This window comes from Salvelinus alpinus, chromosome 7 (genome assembly GCF_045679555.1).
Source record: "Salvelinus alpinus chromosome 7, SLU_Salpinus.1, whole genome shotgun sequence".
NCBI classification, from domain to species: Eukaryota; Metazoa; Chordata; class Actinopteri; order Salmoniformes; family Salmonidae; genus Salvelinus; species Salvelinus alpinus.
Genome location: NC_092092.1, coordinates 10,125,387 through 10,153,247, shown reverse-complemented (window position 1 = coordinate 10,153,247; position 27,861 = coordinate 10,125,387). Strand labels below are relative to the sequence as shown.

The 27,861-nt window shown below is 41.9% G+C and overlaps 1 protein-coding gene and 1 non-coding gene across 14 annotated transcripts in view; one reads left to right on the top strand and one right to left on the bottom strand.

The window, feature by feature from the left end:
• LOC139580407 (cytohesin-1-like) overlaps positions 1 to 27,861 on the bottom strand; it is a 58,779-nt gene that overhangs the window by 16,387 nt on the left and 14,531 nt on the right. For 2 of the 13 annotated variants that reach the window (XM_071409043.1, XM_071409045.1), the window contains exons 1-2: positions 17,952 to 18,444; positions 1,165 to 1,247 (exon numbers count right to left, since the gene is read on the bottom strand). Coding sequence is in view for 3 of the 13 variants with exons in the window: in XM_071409041.1 (XP_071265142.1) it covers positions 1,165 to 1,247; positions 26,208 to 26,238 (114 nt within the window). In the remaining 10 variants the exon portion in view is untranslated. Of the gene's footprint in view, positions 1 to 1,164; positions 1,248 to 17,748; positions 17,908 to 17,951; positions 18,446 to 26,207; positions 26,404 to 27,861 lie in introns of those variants that run through there. The other 11 variants (XM_071409046.1, XM_071409050.1, XM_071409044.1 and 8 more) reach the window with 9 other exon arrangements.
• Positions 12,272 to 12,348, top strand: trnaa-ugc (transfer RNA alanine (anticodon UGC)). The gene has a single exon. It is a non-coding gene; the product is annotated as a tRNA-Ala (tRNA).

The window sequence follows — 27,861 nt, the reverse complement described above, 5'->3', positions numbered from 1 at the left end:
TGACAACCAAAAGTACTCATTATATTTTGAATGCTTAACAGGACAGGAAAATAGCCAAATTCACGCACTTATCAAGAGAACACGTGGCCATCCCTACTGCCTCTGGTCTGGAGGACTCACTAAACACAAATGCATCTTTTGTAAATAAATGTTGGAGTGTGAACCTGGCCATCCGAAAAAATGTAAAACAAGAATATGGTGCCGTCTGCTTTGCTTAATATAAGGAATTCAAAATTATGTTTACATTTACATACGTATATTTAAAACCAAATTGTTTTACTCAAGTAGGTATTTTACTGGCTGACTTGAGTAACTTTCTATTAAGGTATCTATACTTTTAGTCAAGTAGAATTGGGTACTTTTTCCACCACAGATCAGATGACCTGGCCTCCACAATCACCCGACCTCAGAGTGAAGGACCACAGAGTGAAGGAAAAGCAGTCAACAAGTGCTCAGCATATGTGAGAACTCCTTCAAGACTGTTGGAAAAGCATTCCTCATGAAGCTGGTTGAGAGGATGCCAAAAGTGTGCAAAGCTGTCAGAGGCAAAGGGTGGCTACTTTGAAAAATTGAAAATATATTTTGATTTGTTTAACTCTTTTTTGGTTACTACATGATTCCATGTGTTATTTCATAGTCTATTTTCTGCATTGTAGAATAATAAAGAAATACCCTGGAATGAGTAGCTGTGTCCAAACTTTTGACTGGTACTGTATGCACGCACATACACACACAATCCCATTGTAGGATCGAATTCTTCCAGATCAGAGGGTAAATGCTGGGTATGGGCGGGGGGGGGGGGGGTGCAGTGCAGTACTAGGCTAGACAGAAACAAAACAAACACAGCCCTAGACAGAGCCTCATCTATCATGAAAGAGTGTAATGCTCTAGTGGACATAATGCATTCTCTTCCTTCTCCCCTTTGTCTCCCTCTCTCATGACTGGTTAGTGAAGAGGCATACTGTGCACACAGAAATTAGAGGGTTGAGTGTAGGGGAGGAGGAGGTCCTAATTCTTAGGACATGCAGTTCTTGGATTTCACAATTCATTAAGCAATTGAAACTGCAGAGAGAGAAAGTTGACATTCCATAACAAAATCAGCTGCTTTGCATTTGGCCGTAATGGTTTGAAAGTGCCAGCGGTTTGCTACTCTGTGTGTGTTACCTGTATGTCCTGCAGTAGTTCTTGTTTCCTACGGCGGATGCTCTCCAACTCCTGTCTCTCCTCGGGACTCAGATCATCAGGTACTAAGACGGGGGAGGTGAGAGTGAGAATAACAGTGCTCTGGGTCACCATGGTAACATAGCCTAGATCAATCAAAATAATACCTCCCCAACACCCTCCTAGCCACTGACTGGGGTGACACACACACTAAAAACCAGCCACATCCCACCCTCTCCCCATCCCACAAGCACTCACAAGACCAACCAAAACCTTCCAGACGCCCACACAGGCCTGAACAATATATACAGTACAAAGATAAGAGAAAGAGAGAACCACATGTCCATCGGGGAGGAAGAAAGGACACACCCATTACACCATAGGGTAGCTGAAGTAGGCTGGAGCAGGTGACCAAACTATCAGCTTCCATTTTAACATTGGAGCCGAGAATAACATCTCACTTCCGCGAGCACACACACTCCCAAAATCCATGTGATATTTCATCAGGGGAGGAGAACAGGATCAAAATGGATTACATACAAGCTTCTTTTTTGGGGGGGGGGGGGTGATTTTTTTCTCCCTCGCTCTCCCCTCCGCAGTGCTAGAGGCATCACTACAGACCCGGGTTCGATCCCAGGCTGTATCACCACTGGCCGTGACCGGGAGTCCCATAGAATGGAGCACAATTGGCCCAGCGTTGTCCGGGTTAGGTGAGGTTTTGGCCGGGGGGGGGGGGGGGGGCTTTACTTGGCTCATCGCGCTCTAACCACTCCTTGTGGCTGGTCGGGTGGCTGCAGGCTGACTGCGGTCGTCAGTTGAACAGTGTTTCCTCAGACACATTGGTGCAGCTGGCTTCCGGGTTAAGCGGGCGGGTGATAAGGAGCGCGATATGGTGGGTCACGTTTCAGAGGACGCATGACTCGACCTTCACCTCTCCTGTGCCCATTGGGGAGTTGCAGCAATGACACAAGATCGTAATTGGGAAAAGGGGGATAAAATAAATTCTGGCTTGTGAGCATTAAAAAATGTCCATAATTTCAGCCAAAGCAGCGAACTGTCAACCATAGAAGCCAGAGTGACAGCCAGTGAGACGGAGAATGCAGATAATGACAAATATTTACTTAAAAAGGAAATAATTAACCTTTATAGTTCACATTTTTTAAACCTATGGTAGATTGAATGTTCACTGCTGATTATTTTCATGGTTTTTCAGCCCTGTAGGCCAAAGTAACAGCCAGGCAGGGAGAGGTGGAGGAGCTGATGAGAGAGATCTCCAGAACATCAAATCAAAGTTTGTCACGTGCGCCGAATACAACAGCTCCCCTTACAGTGAAATTCTTACTTACAGGCTCTAACCAATAGTGCAAAAAAAGGTATTAGGTGAACAATAAGTAAAGAAATAGATACAACAGTAAAAAACAGTAGCAAGGCTATAAAAGTAGCGAGGCTATACAGACACTGGTTAGTCAGGCTGATTGAGGTAGTATGTACATGTAGATATGGTTAAAGTGACTATGCATATATGATGAACAGAGAGTAGCAGTAGCGTAAAGAGGGGTTGGCGGGTGGTGGGACAATGCAGGCTAGTATTGGTTGTTTACCTCAGTTCAAAAGTAGAAATGGCCCATTTATAATTTTTTGGCAGTAGATCAGGGTTTCCAAAACTCGTAAAAATTATTATATTATTGACTATGGCTTTTCAAAATCACCCAGTATTGCTATCTGCAGCGTTAGTTCTAGGCAAATGTTGCAATTCTTCAGCCATTCCTGGATCTGTGACCAAAAACGAGCTACATATGGACAAAGCCAAAATAAATGACATAATGACTGCCTCCTCACAGCAGAATCTGCAGAGCTGGGAAGATTGTATCCCCCATATATATAACATTCTATTGGTTGCAAGAATTTTGTATAGCAATTTAAATTGAAAAATTCGATGTTTTGAATCCAGCATTATTTTGCATATCAATTCATAAACCATGTGCTATGGAATGGGTACATAGAAAATCTCTTCCCAACTATTTATGGCACAGCTGTCAGTTTTTTGGTCCTTAAATGAAATTGGTATATGTTTTTATTTATCACACTTTTCTTTAACCATTTATGTTCTTTAATACAGGGCCAACATACAAGTTCCTTACTTTTTCCCCTTCTACTTGCATCTTCCATTTTTGTGGTAATGCTGCAATTAGTTGGTTGTAATTTTGGGTAGAGCAGACATTTCCAGATGTCTGTGTTAGCTGCATGTGTGACATAACTCTACCAGTCCTATTTATGATATCATACACTTAAAAAAAAAAAAAAGTATAATTTTATTCTTCGGGGTTGGCGCCCCCCTCGGGTTGTGCCGTGGCGGAGATCTTTGTGGACTATACTCTGCCTTGTCTCAGGATGGTAAATTGGTGGTTGAAGATATCCCTCTAGTGGTATGGTGGCTGTGCTTTGGCATAGTGGGTGGGGTTATATCCTGCCTGTTTGGCCCTGTCCGGGGCTATGGGACCACAGTGTTTCCCGACACCTGTCTCAGCCTCCAGTATTTATGCTGCAGTAGTTTGTGTCGGGGGGCTAGGGTCAGTTTGTTATATCTGGAGTACTTCTGTCTTATCCAGTGTCCTGTTTGAATTTAAGTATGCTCTCTGTAATTCTCTCTTTCTCTCTTTCTTTCTCGGAGGACCTGAGCCCTAGGACCATGCCTCAGGACTACCTGGCCTGATGACTCCTTGCTGTCCCCAGTCCACCTGGCCGTGCTGCTGCTCCAGTTGCAACTGTTCTGCCTGCGGCTATGGAACCCTGACGTGCTACCTGTCCCAGACCTGCTGTTTTCAACTCTAGAGACAGCAGGAGCGGTAGAGATACTCTCAATGATCAGCTATGAAAAGCCAACTGACATTTACTCCTGAGGTGCTGCACCCTCGACAACCACTGATTATTATTATTTGACCCTGCTGGTCATCTATAAACATCTTGGCCATGTTCTGTTATAATCTCCACCCGGCACAGCCAGAAGAGGACTGGCCACCCCTCAGCCTGGTTCCTCTAGGTTTCTTCCTAGGTTCTGGCCTTTCTAGGGAGTTTTTCCTAACTACCGTGCTTCTACACCTGCATTGCTTGCTGTTTGGAGTTTTAGGCTGGGTTTCTGTACAGCACTTTGTGCATCAGCTGATGTAAGAAGGGCTTTATAAATAAATAAATTGAGAAAAAAAAGCTTCAATTAGTATATTTGAGTTCTCAGGTGGATTAAACTGAAATTGCAACCAACTTTCTAAGGCTTATTTATAAAATAATTATATTTTGGAGATTATACCTGCTCACTTTTGGTTGTTTGAAAATAAAATAATCTGAAAAGGGAAAACTGCCATTCTTGAACATAGGATGAGACATTCCTACCAATTTACTAGAGAACCAGTTTGGATTTAAGTATAACTTTTGAAAGACTGTTGCCTTTAGTGAGAGGTCTAATGCTTTAATATTTAATACTTTCTGCCCTCCGAAATCATATTCGCTTTATAAATAGGCCCTTTTAATTTTGTCTGGCTTGCCATTCCAAATAAAATTGAATATTTTTGGTTCATATAAATTAACAGCAGGTCACTAGGTGTAGGAAAAACCATGAGCAAATAGGTAAACTGTGATATGACTAAAGAATTAAATCAGGGTGATTTTTCCATAAATACAGGTATTTTCCTTTCCATGGTAGCAAGATCTTATCTATTTTTGCTAACTTTCTAAAACAACTTATTGGAGTGAGATCATTTATTTATTTTGGGATTTGTATAGAGAGTATGTCCACATCTCCGTCAGACCATTTCATTGGTAAACTACACAGTAATGTAAAATTAGCATTTTTTAGTGATCCAATACGTAATATCATAATTTGGTTTTAATCCAGAGAGGATAGCAAAATTATCTAGATCCTCTATGAGGCCGTGGAGAGAGTCTAATAGTGGTTTTAAAAGAAAACATTAATCATCAGCGTACAATGACGCCTTCGTTTTTAAGCCACGGATTTCTAATCCCTTAATATTATTGTTTGATCTAATTTTAACAGCTAACATTTCGATGGCAATAATAAATAGATATGCCGATAGTGGACAACCTTGTTTAACTCCTCTAGATTTCCCAAAATTGAAATATTCTAGGCATTTATATATAAACTCCAGTCGTACTTTATCCAAAGCCTTTTCAAAATCAGCTATGAAAACCGGGCCTGGTGTCCCCGATATTTCATAGTATTCTATTGTTTCCAGTACTTGTCTTATATTATCTCCAATGTATCGTCCATGTAAAAAACCTGTCTGATTAGGATGAATAATATCTGACAATACTTTAATTCTATGCACCAAGCATTTTGCATCACAACACTGAAGTGTAAGAGGTCTCCAATTTTTAATGGACTGGATCTTTATACAGTGGGGAGAACAAGTATTTGATACACTGACGATTTTGCAGGTTTTCCTACTTACAAAGCATGTAGAGGTCTGTAATTTTTATCATAGGTACACTTCAACTGTGAGAGAAGGAATCTAAAACAAAAATCCAGAAAATCACATTGTATGATTTTTAAGTAATTAATTTGCATTTTATTGCATGACATAAGTATTTGATACATCAGAAAAGCAGAACTTAATATTTGGTACAGAAACCTTTGTTTGCAATTACAGAGATCATACGTTTCCTGTAGTTCTTGACCAGGTTTGCACACACTGCAGCAGGGATTTTGGCCCACTCCTCCATACAGACCTTCTCCAGATCCTTCAGGTTTCGGGGCTGTCGCTGGGCAATACGGACTTTCGGCTCCCTCCAAAGATTTTCTATTGGGTTCAGGTCTGGAGACTGGCTAGGCCACTCCAGGACCTTGAGATGCTTCTTACGGAGCCACTCCTTAGTTGCCCTGGCTGTGTGTTTCGGGTCGTTGTCATGCTGGAAGACCCAGCCACGACCCATCTTCAATGCTCTTACTGAGGGAAGGAGGTTGTTGGCCAAGATCTCGCGATACATGGCCCCATCCATCCTCCCCTCAATACGGTGCAGTCGTCCTGTCCCCTTTGCAGAAAAGCATCCCCAAAGAATGATGTTTCCACCTCCATGCTTCACGGTTGGGATGGTGTTCTTGGGGTTGTACTCATCCTTCTATTCCTCCAAACACGGCGAGTGGAGTTTAGAGCAAAAAGCTCTATTTTTGTCTCATCAGACCACATGACCTTCTCCCATTCCTCCTCTGGATCATCCAGATGGTCATTGGCAAACTTCAGACGGGCCTGGACATGCGCTGGCTTGAGCAGGGGGACCTTGCGTGCGCTGCAGGATTTTAATCCATGACGGCGTAGTGTGTTACTAATGGTTTTCTTTGAGACTGTGGTCCCAGCTCTCTTCAGGTCATTGACCAGGTCCTGCCGTGTAGTTCTGGGCTGCTGCCTCACATTCCTCATGATCATTGATGCCCCACGAGGTGAGATCTTGCATGGAGCCCCAGACCGAGGGTGATTGACCGTCATCTTGAACTTCTTCCATTTTCTAATAATTGTGCCAACAGTTGTTGCCTTCTCACCAAGCTGCTTGCCTATTGTCCTGTAGCCCATCCCAGCCTTGTACAGGTCTACAATTTATCCCTGATGTCCTTACACAGCTCTCTGGTCTTGGCCATTGTGGAGAGGTTGGAGTCTGTTTGATTGAGTGTGTGGACAGGTGTCTTTTATACAGGTAACGAGTTCAAACAGGTGCAGTTAATACAGGTAATGAGTGGAGAACAGGAGGGCTTCTTAAAGAAAAACTAACAGGTCTGTGAGAGCCGGAATTCTTACTGGTTGGTAGGTGATCAAATACTTATGTCATGCAATAAAATGCAAATTAATTACTTAAAAATCATACAATGTGATTTTCTGGATTTTTGTTTTAGATTCCGTCTCTCACAGTTGAAGTGTACCTATGATAAAAATGACAGACCTCTACATGCTTTGTAAGTAGGAAAACCTGCAAAATCGGCAGTGTATCAAATACTTGTTCTCCCCACTGTATATACACACACACACACCACTTCGGTCCCGTTTCAGTAATAATGATAGATTATCAGACACGCAACAAGAAGGTCTACCATTTATATAGGAGTGGTTAAAACATGCTAATAATGGGCCTCTGAGTATATCAAAAAAAAAATTGTATAGTTCCACTGGTGTGCCATCCAGCCCTGGAGTTTTCCTAGCCATAAAGGCTTTAATTGCATCAAGAAGTTCCTCCTCTGTAATTTGCCCTTCACATGAGTCTTTCTGTACATATGTTAATTTTACATTATTAGGGAAAAAATCCATATAATTAGCAGAGATGGAGGAAACTGAAATTAAAACATTCTTAACTTCTCTAGGATAGGGGGCAGCATTTTCACGTTTGGATGAAAAGTGTGCCCAGAGTAAACTGCCTCCTACTCAGTCCCAGATGCTAATATACCACCCTCATGGAGTCTGTTTCTGACCGTTTGAGCAGACACATGCACATTTGTGGCCTGCTGGAGGTCATTTTGCAGGGCTCTGGTAGTGCTCCTCCTTGCACAAAGGCGGAGGTAGCGGTCCTGCTGCTGGGTTGTTGCCCTCCTACGGCCTCCTCCACGTCTCCTGATGTACTGGCCTGTCTCCTGGTAGCGCCTCCATGCTCTGGACACTACGCTGACAGACACAGCAAACCTTCTTGCCACAGCTCGCATTGATGTGCCATCCTGGATGAGCTGCACTACCTGAGCCACTTGTGTGGGTTGTAGACTCCATCTCATGCTACCACTAGAATGAGAGCACCGCCAGCATTCAAAAGTGACCAAAACATCAGCCAGGAAGCATAGGAACTGAGAAGTGGTCTGTGGTCACCACCTGCAGAATCACTCCTTTATTGGGGGTGTCTTGCTAATTGCCTATAATTTCCACCTGTTGTCTATTCCATTTGCACAACAGCATGTGAAATTTGTCAATCAGTGTTGCTTCCTAAGTGGACAGTTTGATTTCACAGAAGTGTGATTGACTTGGAGTTACATTGTGTTGTTTAAGTGTTCCCTTTATTTTTTTGAGCAGTGTATATATAAAATCCTGTTTCTTATTTTCCATAATTAGCTATTAAATGTGTAGCAGCTTTGAGAATTTACTTGTATAGTATGCTCTCCCTTTAGGGGGCTTTGGCTTTGCAAGAAAAACCCTGCCAAGGCAGCTCAGAATCTTGAGGGGGCGGGGCAGTGCTGCTCTAGGTCTCTGACCACATTTTGGCTGCATACAGTTAGGGACTTCTCCTTAGTATCTGGGTCATTCAGGTGGGTGTCTACGGTATAGGGTTGTGGACCATTCCATCAATATAAAATCATAAATTAGATATAATATATTGTTAAAATGTAGTTCCCCATGATAGGACAGTAAATAAATTACATTTCTTTTTAAAACACTGTTCCACCATGATATGACAATAAATAAGACGTATAATTCAGTATAAAAAGTATATCCATCATCTGAACAACATTGAAAGCTCTCACACCCCCGCTCACAGCAATACATTGGTTCTGGGATATGCAACCATTTCCTTTCTCACTCAACGCCACACTTTCCCAAATATAAAAAAAAAAAAAAAAAACACACCACACATACTGTGCCTTCTGTTTACTGAGTTATCTTCACCATGTTGAATTAGTGCTTTTGTGTTCCAATTAAGTTATATTTGAAGATATAGATTGTATTATTACAATCCATAACCGGGCTAGAATTGCGTTTCATTATTTTCCTCATCTATAGGAACTTTGTAATTTTTAAAATAGCCATGGAGTAGTCTTTGTGTCTCTGAACAACTGGTTATCAATATATAGTTTATCGACGACGAGAGCTACTCATTTCCCTTTTAATCTATTTTCCTTGGAAAATTGGATACACAACTTTACGGCGTTCTGCAATTTCCTTCGGGAACTGGTCATTCGTGCCAATTTGTCCCAGCAAGTCTTTTACCCAGGCTTTTAACCATTATTTTATCTTTAAAAGGAAGCAAATTTGGCAACGATTGTGCATTCATACCTCTGCCCTCTGTCCAAAGCAGTGTACTCGTTCGAGTTGGATTTTGTCGACAGCTTCGCATGGAATCTGAAGCGCTGTAAGGAGGAACTAACTACAGATTCAGGAACTTCTCCTTTCTCTTGGATACCTGTAAGTACCAGATTCTCGCTCATGGATCTAGTCTGTGTCTCAAGTAAGGCTTCTCTCAGAACGGTGATCTCCTTTTTAAGTTCATTCACTTCGGTTTCAATCTTATTGACTGTCCCTTTTAGCTTGTTTGTTTCCTTCTCCAATGTCACAGCTTTTTCCATCACTCATCGAGGCTTGCCTTTATATCCTTGCTGACTAATTTGAAGTATACCCAGTTTGTCATTTATTGATTTTAACAGATCGTTTTCAACCTTTACCATTCCCGGTGGTGAAAATATTAAATCGTCTGTAGAATAGTCAAGTTTCGTTTTGAAATCGGTTCCCGTCTTACTCTCCATCATGTTTGGGTGTTGCTTGTTTTCGTAATATTTGTCAATAAAACAAGAGAAATGTGTTCTTATCCAGATTGAAGGTTATCACCCACCAGATTGTGTAGTGCTAACATCTAGTCTAACTTGCCGATATTGAATATTACGTTTTCATCTTGAGGTGCTCTACATAACTACGTTCAGTCCGCTATTACCTTTTTTGTTGTTGAGCAAAACTTTTTTATTTTCAATTAAAAATAATTGTTCTGAAAGCAAGAGGCTTCAAAGTTAAAAAAAAAACATTTGCAATCATATTTTGTAATAGAGCGCAAAACTTTATGCATTTTATCCCCCCAAAATATTTAGAAAACAAAAAATGTATTTGAAAACAAAACTCGCAGTCAACCACCCTCCATTTTGGCCATTTTTTGATTGTCAGTTTGGCTACAACCAATACCGTTCAGCCTTTCTTTCCGACACAAAGGAAGTTATAGCGGACACCTACGAAGAAGGACTGTGTGATGATGGCATCTCAGGTAAGCACCACTGGGCGTTCTTCTGTCCAACTCCTACATAGCTAGTAGTTAGCTCCTACGATTCAGTGTCAGTTCATAACATTCTACTATATTTCATACATACTGTAGAATGATAAATACAATTATTCTCAAGCTAACCAAAAACATTTAGCTACAAAATGCCTGTTCTCGCCATTTTCAATTCATCTAACTTTCAATGCAACTCATAAGTAGGCCATGTCCTATTTGTTTCATAGTTGATATATAATCATATTTCATGACAGTGTAACAGTTAGCTTTTTTTTTTACAGAAGGATGAAACACAATATGTTTGTCAGGGAATGCTATTCTGATATGTCAGATGACGAGTTAGACCAGAAAGTCAGGGCCATTAAGGCAAGGATCCCCCATGCAGGCTTTAGAATGGTCAGAGGAAGTCTCAGAGCAAATGGGCCATCATGTACAATGGAGAAGAGTTAGGGAGTCTTTGCAGCGTGTAAACGGTGCAGGTATCATTGCCAGAATGATCCAGCTTCGTTGCATTGCTAGGCAAAAATACTCTGTCCTGCTCCCCTGTCTCTAGTCCACATTGATACAAATCATTAAAATTGTTAAGGTACTAAGATGTATAATGTCTTCATCAAATCTAAGAAGTTATTTTAACTTTGTTATTCTTACTTATTCGTAGACAAATTTTCAATGTATGAAATTGGAGTTGTTCTTCGTCAACTGGTAATACATAAATAATGAAGCAGGTTAATATGTTAAACATTTCACTTTTAATTCCAATGCTATTTTTCAAGATACCGGTATAGATGGATTTTCAAGGAAGTATATTATTGTGTATGCATATTGCATATTTCCCATCACCTAATGAACAACCACAATACCAGTCTGGTGTTAAGCTTTCTGTGCTGTATTGAAGTATCCTGAAAATGACATCTGCTGCTTTATATTGAACGGTCATCTTAGTTATTGTATCTACAAAATATAAACTGTTTACTTTCAGAGAGCGAGCTGATCAAGGGGTGGAAAATGTAGATATTGCCAGATGCTCACTGTCTGAGGAACAGGCCGTGGAAGCTTTATTGCTGGAAAAAGTGTCCATAACCAAAGGTAATTAAACTGTTCAGTGTTCTTTTTCTCTCTGCCTGTCTTGTTGTACATAGAACCTGTCTCACAAGCATTCATTAAAAAAACCTTTTCAGATTTACACCACATAAACACTCAGCCATTTTCATTGGACTATCAAGCCCCTGCTGCTGCCAAGTCATGATTTCCCTGGTGGTTAGCCTTGCAATAACCAAGTGGTGAAACACATAGCCCTCTATATTTAAATGTTTCAGGTACACTCATAGGTGTCTGCATCACATACAGTCAGTAACCACTCACAGGGGCACACACACATACAACTTGCATTTCTATAACCTTGGACTCACCTCAGTGTTCACTATTCATGGAGGAAGACCACAGAGATTAGGTCCCCCCCCCCAACAAAACCTTTTCATTCACTCTGTTAGAGTGGAATGCTTATGGAGAGATGTTTGGAGTGCTGTGACATGTCAGTACTACAACTTGCTGCACAGTTTGGAGGAAGAAGGCTACCTTGACCTGTCGAATTCTATCTACCTCTTCTGTGTGGGATATGTGTTCCTACCTCGTCTGCAGGCAGATCTGCAGCATAATCACCCTTTAAGTACAGAGGCGAACCTGACCTTAGCACTACACAACTGATCAAGTCATCATCAAGCGGTATTTATGCATTAATTTGTGATCTGGTAATGTAAAAAGTCTAATAATGACTTTTGCCTCTCCCCCTTCTCCCTAAATCCTCTAGGTTATATCAGCTGAGTTGGTGAACCCCTCCCGCATCTGAACTGGCTGACAGGCGGCACAGCATGATCATAGGTGAGAGGTCACTTGGTCAGGTCAACAGGAAGTATTTTTAAAAGAGATGCTTTACATTGAAATTAGGGATGCATGATATAGTCGGCTGATACCGATGTTGGCATTTTTAGCTAATATCAGCCGACTATATCATGTCTAGTTTGTCTAGTTTAACGCCCGATGTCAAAGCTGACGTGCTTACCTATATAACGAAAAGGTACATGACGTAATGACACCACGTGGTCCCGTGTGGCTCAGTTGGTAGAGCATGGCGCTTGCAACGCCAGGGTTGTGGGTTCAATTCCCACGGGGGGACCAGGATGAATATGTATGAACTTTCCAATTTGTAAGTCGCTCTGGATAAGAGCGTCTGCTAAATGACTTAAATGTAAATGTAACGTAAAATTTTGCGCTATACGTGCAACACAGCATTCCTAAGCTAGCCCACAGATCTGATATCTGCCATTTTTTGGAGTCAACAGAAGTCAGAAATAGGATTATAAATATTCACTTACCTTTGATGATCTTCATCAGAATGCACTCCCAGGAATCCCAGTTCCACAATAAATGTTTGTTTTGTTCGATATAGTCCATCATTTGTGTCCAAATACCTTCATTTTGTTCGCACGTTCAGTCCAGTAATCCACATTCATGACGCGCAGTTCAGACGAAAAGTCAAACTCCATTACAGTTCGTAGAAACATGTCAAACGATGTATAGAATCAATCTTTAGGATGTTAACATAAATCTTCAATGTTTCAACCGGAGAATTCCTTTGTCTTCAGAAATGCGATGGAAAGCAGGTCGCTCTCACGTGACGACGCATGTTCAGCTCGTGCCAGACACCTGACTCAAAGAGCTCTCCTTCACAGTAGAAGCATCAAACAAGGTTTTAAAGACTGTTGACATCTAGTGGAAGCGTTAGGAAGTGCAAAAGGACCTATAACCCACTGTATATTGGATAGGCAAACCTACAAACCTCAGATTTCCCACTTCCTGGTTGGATTTTTTCTAAGGTTTTTGCCTGCCATATGAGTTCTGTTATACTCACAGACATCATTCAAACAGTTTTAGAAACGTCAGAGTGTTTTATCCAAATCTACCAATAATATGCATATCTTAGCCTCTGAGCCTGAGTAGCAGGCAGTTTACTCTGGGCACCTTTTCATCCAAGCTACTCAATACTGCCCCCCAGCCATAAGAAGTTTTAACACTACCAAGTGCGCTATTTTTCCGATGTTGCCCTACCGGAGTTACAGTAATAGCGTCACAACATACATACGGTGTTCCATAGTTTGGGTCTTTGCGTGTCAAAAAAGATACCATAGCACTGTCAAAGCTGTACGAAAAAAGACTGCAAACAAGCAAACACCGGCCACGAACGATGCGTTTACAATACCGCGTTGGTAATAAAGCATAATGTGTTTGACCGCAACTTTTGGGTGAGCTAGCTTTAGCTTGGTACCTAGCTAGCACCAATACAACCAGCCTGAAAACAATAACCAGTAGAAACTACAGTCATTTTCATTATTGTTAGCAATGATTTAGGAATCCTTGTGAGTAAGTATTAACTAGGTTGCCACTTGTTGTTCGCCTATTGATGAAAATAAATAGCTAACCAGCTACTTAACCCTGTTGCCCAGAGCTACCGTTATAAGAAGCCAGCTTGCGTCATCGGCTAGTGAGGCTCGACCGGACCGGGTTATGAAGCTAGCCACAAGTGGAATTTGCGGTTTGCCTTCAAAATAAGTGTCATTGACAGTAATGCAAATGTATACAAATAGAATCATGCCATACTTTTATTTAGATGGCTAACCGCAAAGTCCACTATTGTAGCTAGCTTCACATAGATGTTAACACCACCATTAATCAAATAAGAACAGTCTTGTAAATTAGGGTTATTTTAGATGACACCTAGCTATATAGTTAGTTCTGTCTTCTACACCTCTCTCCCAACCTCCTCTTTCTTTATAATGCACACCATATGTGCATTGAAGTACTGATTGAACTTTATAATATTTATAATGCATGTATTAATAACACCTGGATAATGAACTTTTAATAAAGCGTTTCACATTCTCCACTGGTTGAAATGAAGTAGCTCACTGAAATACGACACCTATCCTGTGTCCTCAGATTAATGCAGGTGAAGGGAGTTAGATATGCATAGGCAGTGTAGTTGTACTGTTATTTTTCTGTATATATATGAATTACAAATCAGCTTTTACTTAAATCATGTTTCTAATCTATTGCATAGTTACAATGTGTAATCATTGATGTCACAGGAGTGGTAAACACTGTTGAAGTGTATATCTGTAATACATACAAAGAATGGAGTTTGATACACCTGGTATTGGATGACTGAAAAAGAATGTAAAAGATTCATACCTGAACCACACCTTTATTGCCAAGGAAGAATACATGATCAGTGAATATATTCAATGTACAGGCTACACTGTGGGAATCTCATGCGTGGTAATAACTACAGTACATGTATATAGGACTTGCATCCTTGGCACAATAAAGTTATTATACTCTATCCATAGGCTTCATTAATGCCATTCAGACTTGAAGTCGATACAACTATGATAGCTGAGGTTCATAGGTTCTGAACTAATATTCATACCAAACGTTTTAGGTTCCATACACAGATCAGCTACATAATGTAGCTAGCTACACATCCATACAGTTATTTTTATCCTCCACTACACAATAAGCAAATAGTTGTACATTCAATGTGCAGTAAAAGCTTTAGCTAGCTAGATTCTTTACATTCACTGTGTTACAAGACAACCAGCAAACCAGGCTGTCTTCTCAGGAGTCCCTAAAACATTAATCAACCTGAATTACAATGTCATACTCATGTCATAACATTAGCTAGCTAGCTGGCTAATGTTAGCTAGCCAGCTAACTTGCTATATAGCGATATTTGTAAATTGACTTTATGACCAAAAAAATATGCACAATCATTTGCCTCTACATTAACATATTCCTCTCAATTGTACATTTTTTTGCTTGACTCGTTATAACGCCTAACATTTGCTTCCACCATAATGTTGTCAGCCATCTTTGCTGAAGAAAGTCACCAGCGACGGATGGCTTGCGTCAAATTCGTCATTGGAACCACTCGATATGATTGGTCATATAAAAACCTTGGGACCCAAATGCATAATGAGTGCTCTAACTCCCCCTTGTGGTGGTCTGGAACAATGAAGCCGTGACGCTGGGTACCTCTAAGTCCCGCAGTGTAAGCTCGCAACTTTTAAAGGAGGAACTGCTGTACCACACCTCCTCGTGCCTTATTGCTATTATAAACTGGTTATCGACGTAATTAGAGCAGTAAAAATGTATATGTTTTGTCATACCCGTGGTATACGGTCTGATATACCACAGCTGTCAGCCAACCAGCATTCAGGGCTCAAACCACCCAGTTTATAATCAGTGATAAATCAGCAAACAAATAGATGAGCTATACCACCTCCACTTATTTGCCCAGCCAGAGAATTAACCAAATATACACTGATCAAAAAAATAAAGGGAACACTTAAACAACACAATGTAACTCCAAGTCAATCACACTTCTGTGAAATCAAACTGTCCACTTAGGAAGCAACACTGATTGACAATAAATTTCACATGCTGTTGTGCAAATGGAATAGACAACAGGTGGAAATTATAGGCAATTAGCAAGACACCCCCAATAAAGGAGTGGTTCTGCAGGTGGTGACCACAGACCACTTCTCAGTTCCTATGCTTCCTGGCTGATGTTTTGGTCACTTTTGAACGCTGGCGGTGCTTTCACTCTAGTGGTAGCATGAGACGGAGTCTACAACCCACACAAGTGGCTCAGGTAGTGCAGCTCATCCAGGATGGCACATCAATGCGAGCTGTGGCAAGAAGGTTTGCTGTGTCTGTCAGCGTAGTGTCCAGAGCATGGAGGCGCTACCAGGAGACAGGCCAGTACATCAGGAGACGTGGAGGAGGCCGTAGGAGGGCAACAACCCAGCAGCAGGACCGCTACCGCCGCCTTTGTGCAAGGAGGAGCAGGAGGAGCACTGCCAGAACCCTGCAAAATGACCTCCAGCAGGCCACAAATGTGCATGTGTCTGCTCAAACGGTCAGAAACAGACTCCATGAGGGTGGTATGAGGGCCCGACGTCCACAGGTGGGGGTTGTGCTTACAGCCAAACACCGTGCAGGACGTTTGGCATTTGCCAGCGAACACCAAGATTGGCAAATTCGCCACTGGCGCCCTGTGCTCTTCACAGATGAAAGCAGGTTCACACTGAGCACATGTGACAGACGTGGCAGAGTCTGGAGACGCCGTGGAGAACGTTCTGCTGCCTGCAACATCCTCCAGCATGACCGGTTTGGCGGTGGGTCAGTCATGGTGTGGGGTGGCATTTCTTTGGGGGCCGCACAGCCCTCCATGTGCTCGCCAGAGGTAGCCTGACTGCCATTAGGTACCGAGATGAGATCCTCAGACCCCTTGTGAGACCATATGCTGGTGCGGTTGGCCCTGGGTTCCTCCTAATGCAAGACAATGCTAGACCTCATGTGGCTGGAGTGTGTCAGCAGTTCCTGCAAGAGGAAGGCATTGATGCTATGGACTGGCCCGCCCGTTCCCCAGACCTGAATCCAATTGTGCACATCTGGGACATCATGTCTCGCTCCATTGCACCAACGCCACGTTGCACCACAGACTGTCCAGGAGTTGGCGGATGCTTTAGTCCAGGTCTGGGAGGAGATCCCTCAGGAGACCATCCGCCACCTCATCAGGAGCATGCCCAGGCGTTGTAGGGAGGTCATACAGGCACGTGGAGGCCACACACACTACTGAGCCTCATTTTGACTTGTTTTAAGGACATTACATCAAAGTTGGATCAGCCTGTAGTGTGGTTTTCCACTTTAATTTTGAGTGCGACTCCAAATCCAGACCTCCATGGGTTGATAAAATTGATTTCCATTGATAATTTGTGTGATTTTGTTGTCAGCACATTCAACTATGTAAAGACAAAAGTATTTAATAAGAATATTTCATTCATTCAGATCTAGGATGTGTTATTTTAGTGTTCCCTTTATTTTTTTGAGCAGTGTATAAAAGAAAGCGGACAAAAAGAAGGCGGGATGCTAAAGTTGGCGGAAAAACGTCTTGGTTTGAAAGGTGTATCAGTGACAACACCATGAATGCTGTAATGATTGGGTTAACGGGGTAAATAATGCTGTAATCAATGGGTTAAATAGTGCTGTAATGGTAAAGAGTCTGTATGTTAAGGCCACATGGAGTCTAAATGGCTCCTCTTACTTCTATCAATAAACACATTTAAAACAATGAAGAATCATCTTTTGTATTGTGGATATTTTACAATCAGCATTGACCTGATACATTTGTTAAAACTAGCTACCAGTATATGACAGCAGTTCAATGTTTGTGGTGGATATTGAGAAGGCTTGGGAGGGATAGTTTGGTTACATTGTGTAGTCTTGTCCATCCAAACAGACACACACACTGTTCTGCCCACGCACTGATAAGAGCATGCAGTTACTGTTGCATCTCTCAATCAGACCTTAACACACACACATTGCGTTATCAGCTGATACAGCATGTACTCAATTTTTGCTGTGTGTTTCCTGATGTCAAGAGGTGGCTGTTTCCTAGCAGTGTGACGATAATATGAGCCGGAATAGGGGTAGACACACAGCGTTTAGCGTTCCTACCTGAGTGAGTTGGTCTCTTCCAGTCCCCCCACTGTTAACAGTATAACACAGGTCCAGACGCAGGTCTCTCCCAGAATACTTGCTTCACCCTTTAGTCTGTCTACCAGTCTCCACAGAGCCCATTCACACACAGTCTCCACAGAGCCCATTCACACACAGTCTCCACAGAGCCCACACACAGTCTCCAGTCTTGTCTACTGTACCTGTAGAATGACTTTCCTAGGTCCAGTACCAGACACTTCTCACCCAGTCCAGCCCAGAAAAACTCCAGCTCAAAAAAATAAAGTTCAGTCTAGTCCTTGTCTAATCCAGTCTCGCAGTAGTAGTAGTACTCTCTCAATAATATAGTCCAGACTTCTCTCCTAGTACAGCAGACCAGTATTAGCCTGGTTCTTCTGTCCCAGTGCAACCCACCAGTACCCCAGTCCAGCCAAGCAGTATAACCCAGACAATCCCAGTCCCTCTGAGCCCTCCAATCCCGTGGTGCAATACTAAAATAACCAACACGGCCCCCCCTCTCCCCTGCAACCAGGCAGACTGTCCTTAACCCTTAATTACCTGCCAAGCTTACCATCTGTCTTTCACATCACCACACTACAAGCTTGTAATGAGAGCGAGAGAGCGAGCAAGGTAACAGGCTAGCTGCTCCACCACACCACAGAGGGCGTGAGGAAGAGCACGAGAGAGCAAGTGTGTGTGTGAACCAGGGGAGTGTTCAGCTCAATCCCTCTACCATTTGTTGAGAAATCACTGACATTACAGGGGGAAACCCTCCCCCGCAACTCCTCCCTCTTTCCCTCCAAGCATTATACACAGTCTCCACCCCGTGGACTCTCACACATAGCCCTAGGTATGTGTACTCATGACTGTCAGACTGTACACCAATGACCTCCAGCACTGAATATGATCTATGACTTAATGATAAACAAACCATTTATGCAACAAGGGGCACTCTGTCCAATTATTTCACTTCTTTTTTTCTTTTTTTTATCAGGCAACATGAACAACTTGTCCTCTAAGAGAGGCTACAGTACATAAACCTCAGTGAGTATTACTCAATGTGTGCTTCAAGGTTGGATTGCTGCGAGTCCATTAGCTACAGTTTCAGTTACTGATACTAAGTTGATGCAAAAAACCTCTGGACAGACCGGATCCCAGTTTCCCAAAAGCATCAACTTCTTAAGGCTAGGGGGCAGTATTTTGACATCCAGATGAAAAGCGTGCCCAAAGTAAACTGTTACTCAGGCCCAGAAGCTAAGATATGCATATAATTGGTAGATTTGGATAGAAAACACTAACATTTCTAAAACAGTTAAAATAATGTCTGAGTATAACAGAACTGATTTGGCAGGCAAAACCCCAAGGACAATCCATCCAGGGGAGAAAAAGAAATTGAGGTCATTGGATTTTCCAATGCTTTTCTATGGGAAACTCAATTTATTAGGACCAAAATTTCAGTTCCTATGGCTTCCACTAGATGTCAACAGTCTTTAGAAATTGTTCAATGTTTTTCTTTTAAGAAATTAAGTAATCCTATTCTTTCCATGTGTCACTCAGAAGGACTCTAGTCTTTTGGGTGAGTGTGAACAGGAGCGCGCTCCTCGTTTTTCTTCGGTATTGGAAACAGATTAAATTGTAAAATGGAATATCGATTATTTAAATTTTAGGGTACCTGAGGTTGGATTAGAAACGTTGTTTGAAATGTTTGGACCAAGTTTACAGGTAACTTATTAGATACTTTGTAGGCATGTTGGGCGAGTTGGAACGGGTCTATTTCTGAATCAAACATGCCAAATAATTGGACATTTTTGGGACATAAAGGACTTTACCGAACAAAACGACCATTCATTTTGTAACAGACATTTGGAATTGCAAAAAGATGAAGAATTATAAAAGGTAAGCGATTTATTTTATTGCCATTTCTGACTTTCGTTATGCATCTGTTTGGTTGGAAAATGTTTTTCATAGTTTTGTATGTGGGTCGCCTCAGATAATCGTATGGTATGCTTTTGCCGTAAAGCCTTTTTGAAATCTAACAAAGCGGCTGGATTAACAAGAAGTGTATCTTTTAAATTATGTAAGACACTTGTATCGTCATGAATGTTTAATATTACTTAGTATTTTTGAATTTCGCGCTCTGCAATTTACCGGATGTTGTCAAATCTATCCAGTTAACGGGATTCGAGCATTAAGGGGTCCCTAAGAGGTTTTAATTAAGGTTAAGTTCATTGTTAGAACCTTCATAGGAGCATCGTTAAATCTCAGAGCTGTCATACCTTGGATCTAGTTTTGTCCTGTGGAATAAATATTGTGGATCTAAATGTTTTTCCTCATAATCCTGGACTATCGGACCACCATTTTATTACATTTGCAATCGCAACAAAACTGCTCAGACCCCAACCAAGGATCATCAAAAGCCGTGCTATAAATTCTCAGACAATCTGTCACGTCTGCTCCCGCTCTTCCCTCCCCCTGGCGCTTGAGTGCGCCAGAATGCCTTGCATCACTCACTCCTGCCATCCATCACGTACACCTGCCTTTCCTCGTCACGCGCATCAGCGTTATTGGACTCACCTGGACTCTCTTATCACCTGTTCATTTCCTCCCCTATATGTGTCAGTTCCCCAGCTCTGTTCCCCGCTTCTGCATTGATTGTTTTCTGTTTGCTAACGCTGTTTATGTCTCGTTCCATGTCCGTTATTTATTAAATGTTACTCCCCGTACCTGCTTCGTCTCTCCAGCGTCATCCTTGTGACACAATCCAAAGATTCCTAGATGCCCTTCCAGACTCCCTCCGCCTACTCAAGGACTTGAGTACAAAAAACTGAGGATCTAAATTTAACCTTGAGTAATACCCTAGATGCAGTTCGACCCCTAACAACAAAACATTTGTCACAAGAAATTTGCTCCCTGGTAAACAGAAAATACCCGAGCCCTGAAGCAAGCTTCCAGAAAATTAGAACGGAAATGATGCTCCACCAAACTAGAAGTCTTCCAACTAGCTTGGAAAGACAGTACCGTGCAATATCAAAGAGCCCTCACCTAATTGAGGAGAATAAGAACAATCCCCAAAAATGTTTTGATACTTTTGCAAAGCTAACTAAAAAGCAGTATTCAACGAGAGGATAGCTTTCACTTCAGCAGTAAAAAATTCATGAAATTTATGAACTGAAAACATGATCATTAGAAAATAAATTAAACTCCTCTTTGAATCTGTGTATTTCTCCAAAGCTCAGCTGTCCTTAGTCTGTACAGAACTGCCAGGACCAATGGAGACACTCAAGTTTTTTAATCCTGTTGTTTCAACACATTCATGGAAATAGTCATGACCTCTAAATCATCAAGCTGCATACTGTGTACCAAACTCACTAAAAAAGTGGCTGTAATAAAGCCAAACCTTGACCTAGAAAATATTTGTAAAAAAACACAAAAACACCATTAAACCTATCGAATCTCCCATTCCCCTCAAAAAAAAATTAAAAGCTGTTGCACAGCAACTCACTGCCTTCCCGATAATGTATATGAAATGCTTCAGTCTGGTTTTAGACCCCATCATAGCACTGAGACTGTACTCGTGAAGGTGGTAAATTACCTTTTAATGGCGTCAGACCAAGGCTCTCCATCTGTCCTCGTGCTCCTAGACCGTAGTGCTGCTTTGACACCATCCAGCCCCACATTATTTTGGAGATTAGAAACCCTAATTGGTCTACACGGACAAGTTCTTGCCTGGTTTAGATCTTATCTGTCAGAAAGATCTGTTCGCCTCTGGATGGTTTGTCCTCTGACAAATCAATTGTAAGTGGCACCATTCCTCAAGGTTCCATTTTAGGACCACTATTGTTTTCACTATATATTCTACCTCTTGGTGATGTCATTCGGAAAAACACTGTCAACTTTCACTGCTATTTGGATGACACACAGCTGTACATTTCGATGAAACATGGTGAAGCCCCAACATTGCACTCGCTGGAAGCCTGTCTTTCAGACATAAGGAAGTGGATGGCAGCACATTTTTTACTTTGAAACTCAGACAACAGAGATGCTAATTCTAGGTCCCCAGAAACAAAGTGTTCTGCTGTTGGATTTGCCAATTAAGTTGGTATGGTTGTACAGTCGTCTGAAAAAAAACTGAAGGACCTCACCGTTACTCTGGACACCGATCTCTCTTTGACAAACATGTAAAGAATAGCTTCCCCCATCTTCGTAACATTGCAAGAATCAGAACCTTTTTGCCCAAAAATTTGGCAAAAAAGATAATCCATGCTTTTGTCACTTCTAGATTAGACTACTGCAGTGCTCCACTCTACCCGGATAAAGCACCAAATAGGCTTCAGTTAGTGCTGAAACACAGCTGCTAGAATTCTGACTAGAACCCCAAAATTTGATCATGTTACTCCAGTGCTAGTCTCTCTATATTGGCTTCCTGATTAAGGCTGATTTCAATGTTTTACTGCTAATGAATCTTTCTACTCATTTTGTTCATTTGAGTCAGTTATGCCCTGGGCACACAGAATCATCGTTCGCCGGTAGGGGGTCCTACGAGCCTCTCGTTCACATGTAGTTCACCATAAGGGGCTTATTGGAGCTGACATTTTTGACAGACTTGTGAAAGCGTGATTTTAAAACTTTTGATTGCTAGGCCTACAGATATTATTTATTGGTACTTTGAAACAAGATCTAGTTGTGGCCGCACTCGGATTAGATTGTGAACGACTATTTTGGCGGAATGCATTGCTTGATAGCCATGAGAGTGATAAACACAATATTGTTTGCAAACTGCAGCACTCCAAACGATTTGTTCTACAGTTTGTTGAGCAGAGGCTGTGTATGTTTTTGTTTCTACAAAGCTGCGTCCATCATAATGTTCAATTAATTGCATTCATTCTTGCGCCAAAATTGCATTCATTCTTGCACCATGCGATCAATTATCAGTTTTAAACATGTACTTTTCTTCTCTATGCTGCCTGCAGCATGATCAATTTTGCCTGCGCGCACATGACAGACAGTTGGACAAACCTACTCATTCAAGGGTTTTTATTTTTACTATATTGTAGAATATTTGTGAAGACGTCAACACTATGAAATAACACATATGGAATCATGTAGTAACCAAAAAAAGTTAAAAATAAATCAAAATACATTTTAGATTCTTCAAAGTAGCCACCCTTTGCCTTGACAGCTTTGCACACTCTTGGCATCCTCTCATCCAGCTTCATGAGGAATGCTTTTCCAACCGTCTAATGTCCATTGCTCGTGTTTCTTGGTCCAAGCAAGTCTCTTTTTCTTATTGGTGTCCTTCAGTAGTGGTTTCTTTGCAACAAATTGACCATGAAGGCCTGATTCACACAGTGTCCTCTGAACAGTTGATGTTGAGATGTGTCTGTTACTTGAACTCTGAAGCATTTATTTGGGCTGCAATTTCTGAGGCTGGTAACTCTAATGAACTTATCCGCTGCAGCAGCGGTAACTCTGGGTCTTCCTTTCCTGTGGAGGTCCTCATGAGAGCCAGTTTCATCATAGTTTTTCCAACTGCACTTGAAGAAACTTTCAACGTTCCTTCAAATGTCTTAAAGTAATGGACTGTCGTTTCGCTTTGCTTATTTGAGCTGTTCTTGCCATATAGGGCTATCTTCTGTATACCACCCATACCTCGTCACAACACAACTGATTGGCTTAAACGCATTAAGGAAAGAAATTCCCCAAATTAACTTATAAAAAGGCACACCTGTTAATGCATTCCAGGTGAAATGCATTTCAGGTGACTACCTGAAAGAAGACGGAGCTGCTCTTCCTCCCGGGGAAGGACTGCCCGTTCCATGATCTCGCCATCACGGTTGACAACTCCATTGTGTCCTCCTCCCAGAGTGCTAAGAACCTTGGCGTGATCCTGGACAACACCCTGTCGTTCTCAACTAATATCAAGGCGGTGACCCGTTCCTGTAGGTTCATGCTCTACAACATTCGCAGAGTACGACCCTGCCTCACGCAGGAAGCGGCGCAGGTCCTAATCCAGGCACTTGTCATCTCCCGTCTGGATTACTGCAACTCGCTGTTGGCTGGGCTCCCTGCCTGTGCCATTAAACCCCTACAACTCATCCAGAACGCCGCAGCCCGTCTGGTGTTCAACTTTCCCAAGTTCTCTCACGTCACCCCGCTCCTCCGCTCTCTCCACTGGCTTCCAGTTGAAGCTCGCATCCGCTACAAGACCATGGTGCTTGCCTACGGAGCTGTGAGGGGAACGGCACCTCCGTACCTTCAGGCTCTGATCAGGCCCTACACCCAAACAAGGGCACTGCGTTCATCCACCTCTGGCCTGCTCGCCTCCCTACCTCTGAGGAAGTACAGTTCCCGCTCAGCCCAGTCAAAACTGTTCGCTGCTCTGGCACCCCAATGGTGGAACAAACTCCCTCACGACGCCAGGTCAGCGGAGTCAATCACCACCTTCCGGAGACACCTGAAACCCCACCTCTTTAAGGAATACCTAGGATAGGATAAAGTAATCCTTCTAACCCCCCCCCCCCACTTAAAAGAGTTAGATGCACTATTGTAAAGTGGTTGTTCCACTGGATATCATAAGGTGAATGCACCAATTTGTAAGTCGCTCTGGATAAGAGCGTCTGCTAAATGACTTAAATGTAAATGTACCTCATGAAGCTTGTTGGGAGAATGCCAAGAGCGTGCAAAGCTGTCATCAACACAAAGGGAGGCTATTTGAAGAATCTCAAATATATTTTGATTTGTTTAACACTTTTTTGGTTACTACACGATTCCATGTGTTAAAAAACTTATTGTTTGAAACAGAAATGTCTACGTGTTGCAATAAACAGTAAGAATGGAATTCTGAAATGCTAGCAATTATTGTAGTATTAGAAACGTGTGAAAGCAAAAGCAAATATTTCAAAAACTTCTCTGGTGACTCCTTGTGGCGGGCCGGGAACCTGCAGGCTGACATCGGTTGTGAGTTTAACTGTGTTTCTTCTGACACATTGGTGCGGCTGGCTTCCGGGTTTAGCGGGCTGGTGTTAAGAAGCGCGGTTTTGCAGGTCATGTTTCGGAGGAGCCCATTGGGGAGTTGCAGCGATGAGACAAGCTCAAAAAAGGGAGCTGCATATTTATTTATTATGCCAATCCTCTCTTTCTACAATTTGACGTTTGCACTGCACCCGATCCTATATCTGTACAGCAAATCAACAATCTGTTCACTAGCTCACCCGACCTGTGTTGATTGACAGTTTGAAGGTCCAATCAGAGTGCGCGTTTCACTAGCCAATTTGTTGCAGTATTTTGTTTTTACTTTTCCAAGGGAGATGCTGTAGCTACTGTCTCTGGCTGTGTGTAGATTAAGCCACGTACACCAGGATTCCGCAACTGGCAGCCTGTGATTTTATTTGCCCCCCAACACTTGCTCCTTCGATGACATAGACTGGCTAGGTGAATCCAGGCATAAATGAGCATTTCTCTCTCAGCCTCACTGCAAAATGTGTATAATTGCAGGAAATGAGCTCTAAAACTGGATACCTTTGTCACTGCAGCCAACAGGAGGGCTTTTAAAATGTTCAGTTGACGACAGCACCGTTGGCCATACCGACTGCCACGCCCCTACCACCTAAGCTCCATTTTGATCCAGAAGAAACCCTGCAAATGTATGCAAGGTTTGAAATTATTATGCTTTAGTCAAATATTGTATCTGTTTGTGCGTCTTGCGGTCAATTTGCAGTCTACAAATAATTTGTCATTTCAAGTCAGTCGAGTCCCAAGTCTTGAGGTTCCAAGTCAAGACATTCTATTTTCACGTCTAAAGTATTCACATTTGTCATGTGACTTGAGTCCACAACTGCTGTTTTCTACCAGATAAGTTGTTCAAGTTTATTAGTCGTATGTACTGGATACGCATGGAATAAATCGTCCAACTAAATGCTTACTTGCAGGTTCCTTCTCGACAATAAAGTACTTTTATTGCCTTCAGTTACTCTTTAAGGTAAGATTTAAAGCTGACCCGAGAGCAGCACTGCTTTTCTTTTGATCCAATTAGTATCGACACATGCCTCAACAATGCACTTAGCAAACACTCTCGCTGCGTGGTGTTTTGGAAAACGCATCTTACGTCTTCGGCTGTTGTAGGAACGATGTATCGTAGACACACACGCATTATGATTTCAGTGATACACAGTGCACACACCGCTGCATAGCCTCAACTCAGTCCGCTAAATGAACCTTTTGTGCTAAGGTCGTCTGGAAATTAACATATGAAGACCTGTTGCGCTATTGCAGGCTGGGTAAGTTATTTTAGCCAGTCAACCGTAAAAGGCACGGCGAAAAACATGTTACTAATAGCCAACAGAAACAAGGTATCAATAACTTAGATGAAAAAGAAATAGCATACAGGTATTAACTGTTTATAAAGCTAGGGCCTACATCAAATAGCATTTGCTAATTAAGTCTGGTGCTAACGTACTTACCCACTCCGTCTGCCGACTTCATAACCATCATGTAGCCTTTCTGTAAACTACGAATCCTTTCAAAAACTTTACAAATTGCTGCTCACGTAGCAACTATTAATTGGAATGCTCAGATTATATATATTTTTTAAAGAGGCTGACTTTTTATCGACTTTCTATCTTAAAATTACGTGTAACAGCTGTGAATTGACTCAGAACTGGGGCGTCCCATATGCGGTGAAACAAGGCGTGGTTTAGTAATACTTGCTACTGGGCAGCCAATCAGAAGCTTTGCTATCCCGATATTCGCTAAGCTCCACCCCCAGAAGTCACACATGCACACACACAAGCATCCTTGCTGCCCATGTTGACTCCAATTCCCACAGTTGTGGCAACGGTCAAGTTGCCTGGATGTCCTTTTGGTGGTGAACCATTCTTGATACACATGGGAAACTGGGAAGCATGGGAAACCAGCAGCGTTGCATTTCTATAATAGCCTCTTCAAAGGAACTTAAATATTTTGTCTTGCCCATGAATGGCACACACACAATTCGTGTCTCAAGGCTTAAAAATAATGATTTAACCTGTCTCCTCCCCTTCATCTACAATGACTGAAGTGGATTTGATTTAACAAGTGACATCAATCAGGGATCATAGTTTCACCTGGTCAGTCTGTCTTGAATAATATTTTGTATACTCAGTTTATAGTTTCCACTAGTTACCACAGTCACAAAGTCAAAATTGGAAACTAACATTTGCTTTTTTATGTTCATTTAAGGTTAGTGTTTGGCATAAAGTTAGCAGTGTGGTTAAGGTTAGGGTTACGTTTAAAATCACATTTTAAGAAGAAAAATAGTAGAAATGGAAGGGGTTTATGACTTTGTGGTTGTGGTAACTAGTGATGACAGATTTATAGCGCTTGACCTCTGAATGGTGAATGACGTGATGACAGGCTAAAGGACCATTTTAACTCTCCATCATAACAATGAGAGAGAGAGATAGAGCGAGAGTGCAAACATGTGAGAATATACAAGGACAGATAGAGAGAGACAGAAAATTACGTGGCTAGACAAGAGAGGAAGAGAAAGAAGAGAGATGAAGAGTAGGGGCAAAATGGGACAAAAGAGGGAGAGCGGGTTTTAAAGCACAGCTGTGTGCTTGAATCAGAGCTTCATTCACTAAGTTTGGCCACAGAGAGAGGAAAACAGGATATGCTGTGAGAGAGAAAGGGAGAGAGCATTACAGGATATGCCACTGATATCTGCAGAACCAAGGAGAAAGAGTTTCTGAAAAGAAGGTATTCATCTATATATACAGTGGGGCAAAAAAGTATTTAGTCAGCCACCAATTGTGCAAGTTCTCCCACTTAAAAAGATGAGAGAGGCCTGTAATTTTCATCATAGGTACACTTCAACTATGACAGACAAAATGAGAAAAAAAAATCCAGAAAATCACATTGTAGGATTTTTAATGAATTTATTTGCAAATTATGGTGGAAAATAAGTATTTGGTCAATAACAGAAGTTTATCTCAATACTTTGTTATATACCCTTTGTTGGCAATGACAGAGGTCAAATGTTTTCTGTAAGTCTTCACAAGGTTTTCACACACTGTTGCTGGTATTTTGGCCCATTCCTCCATGCAGATCTCCTCTAGAGCAGTGATGTTTTGGGGC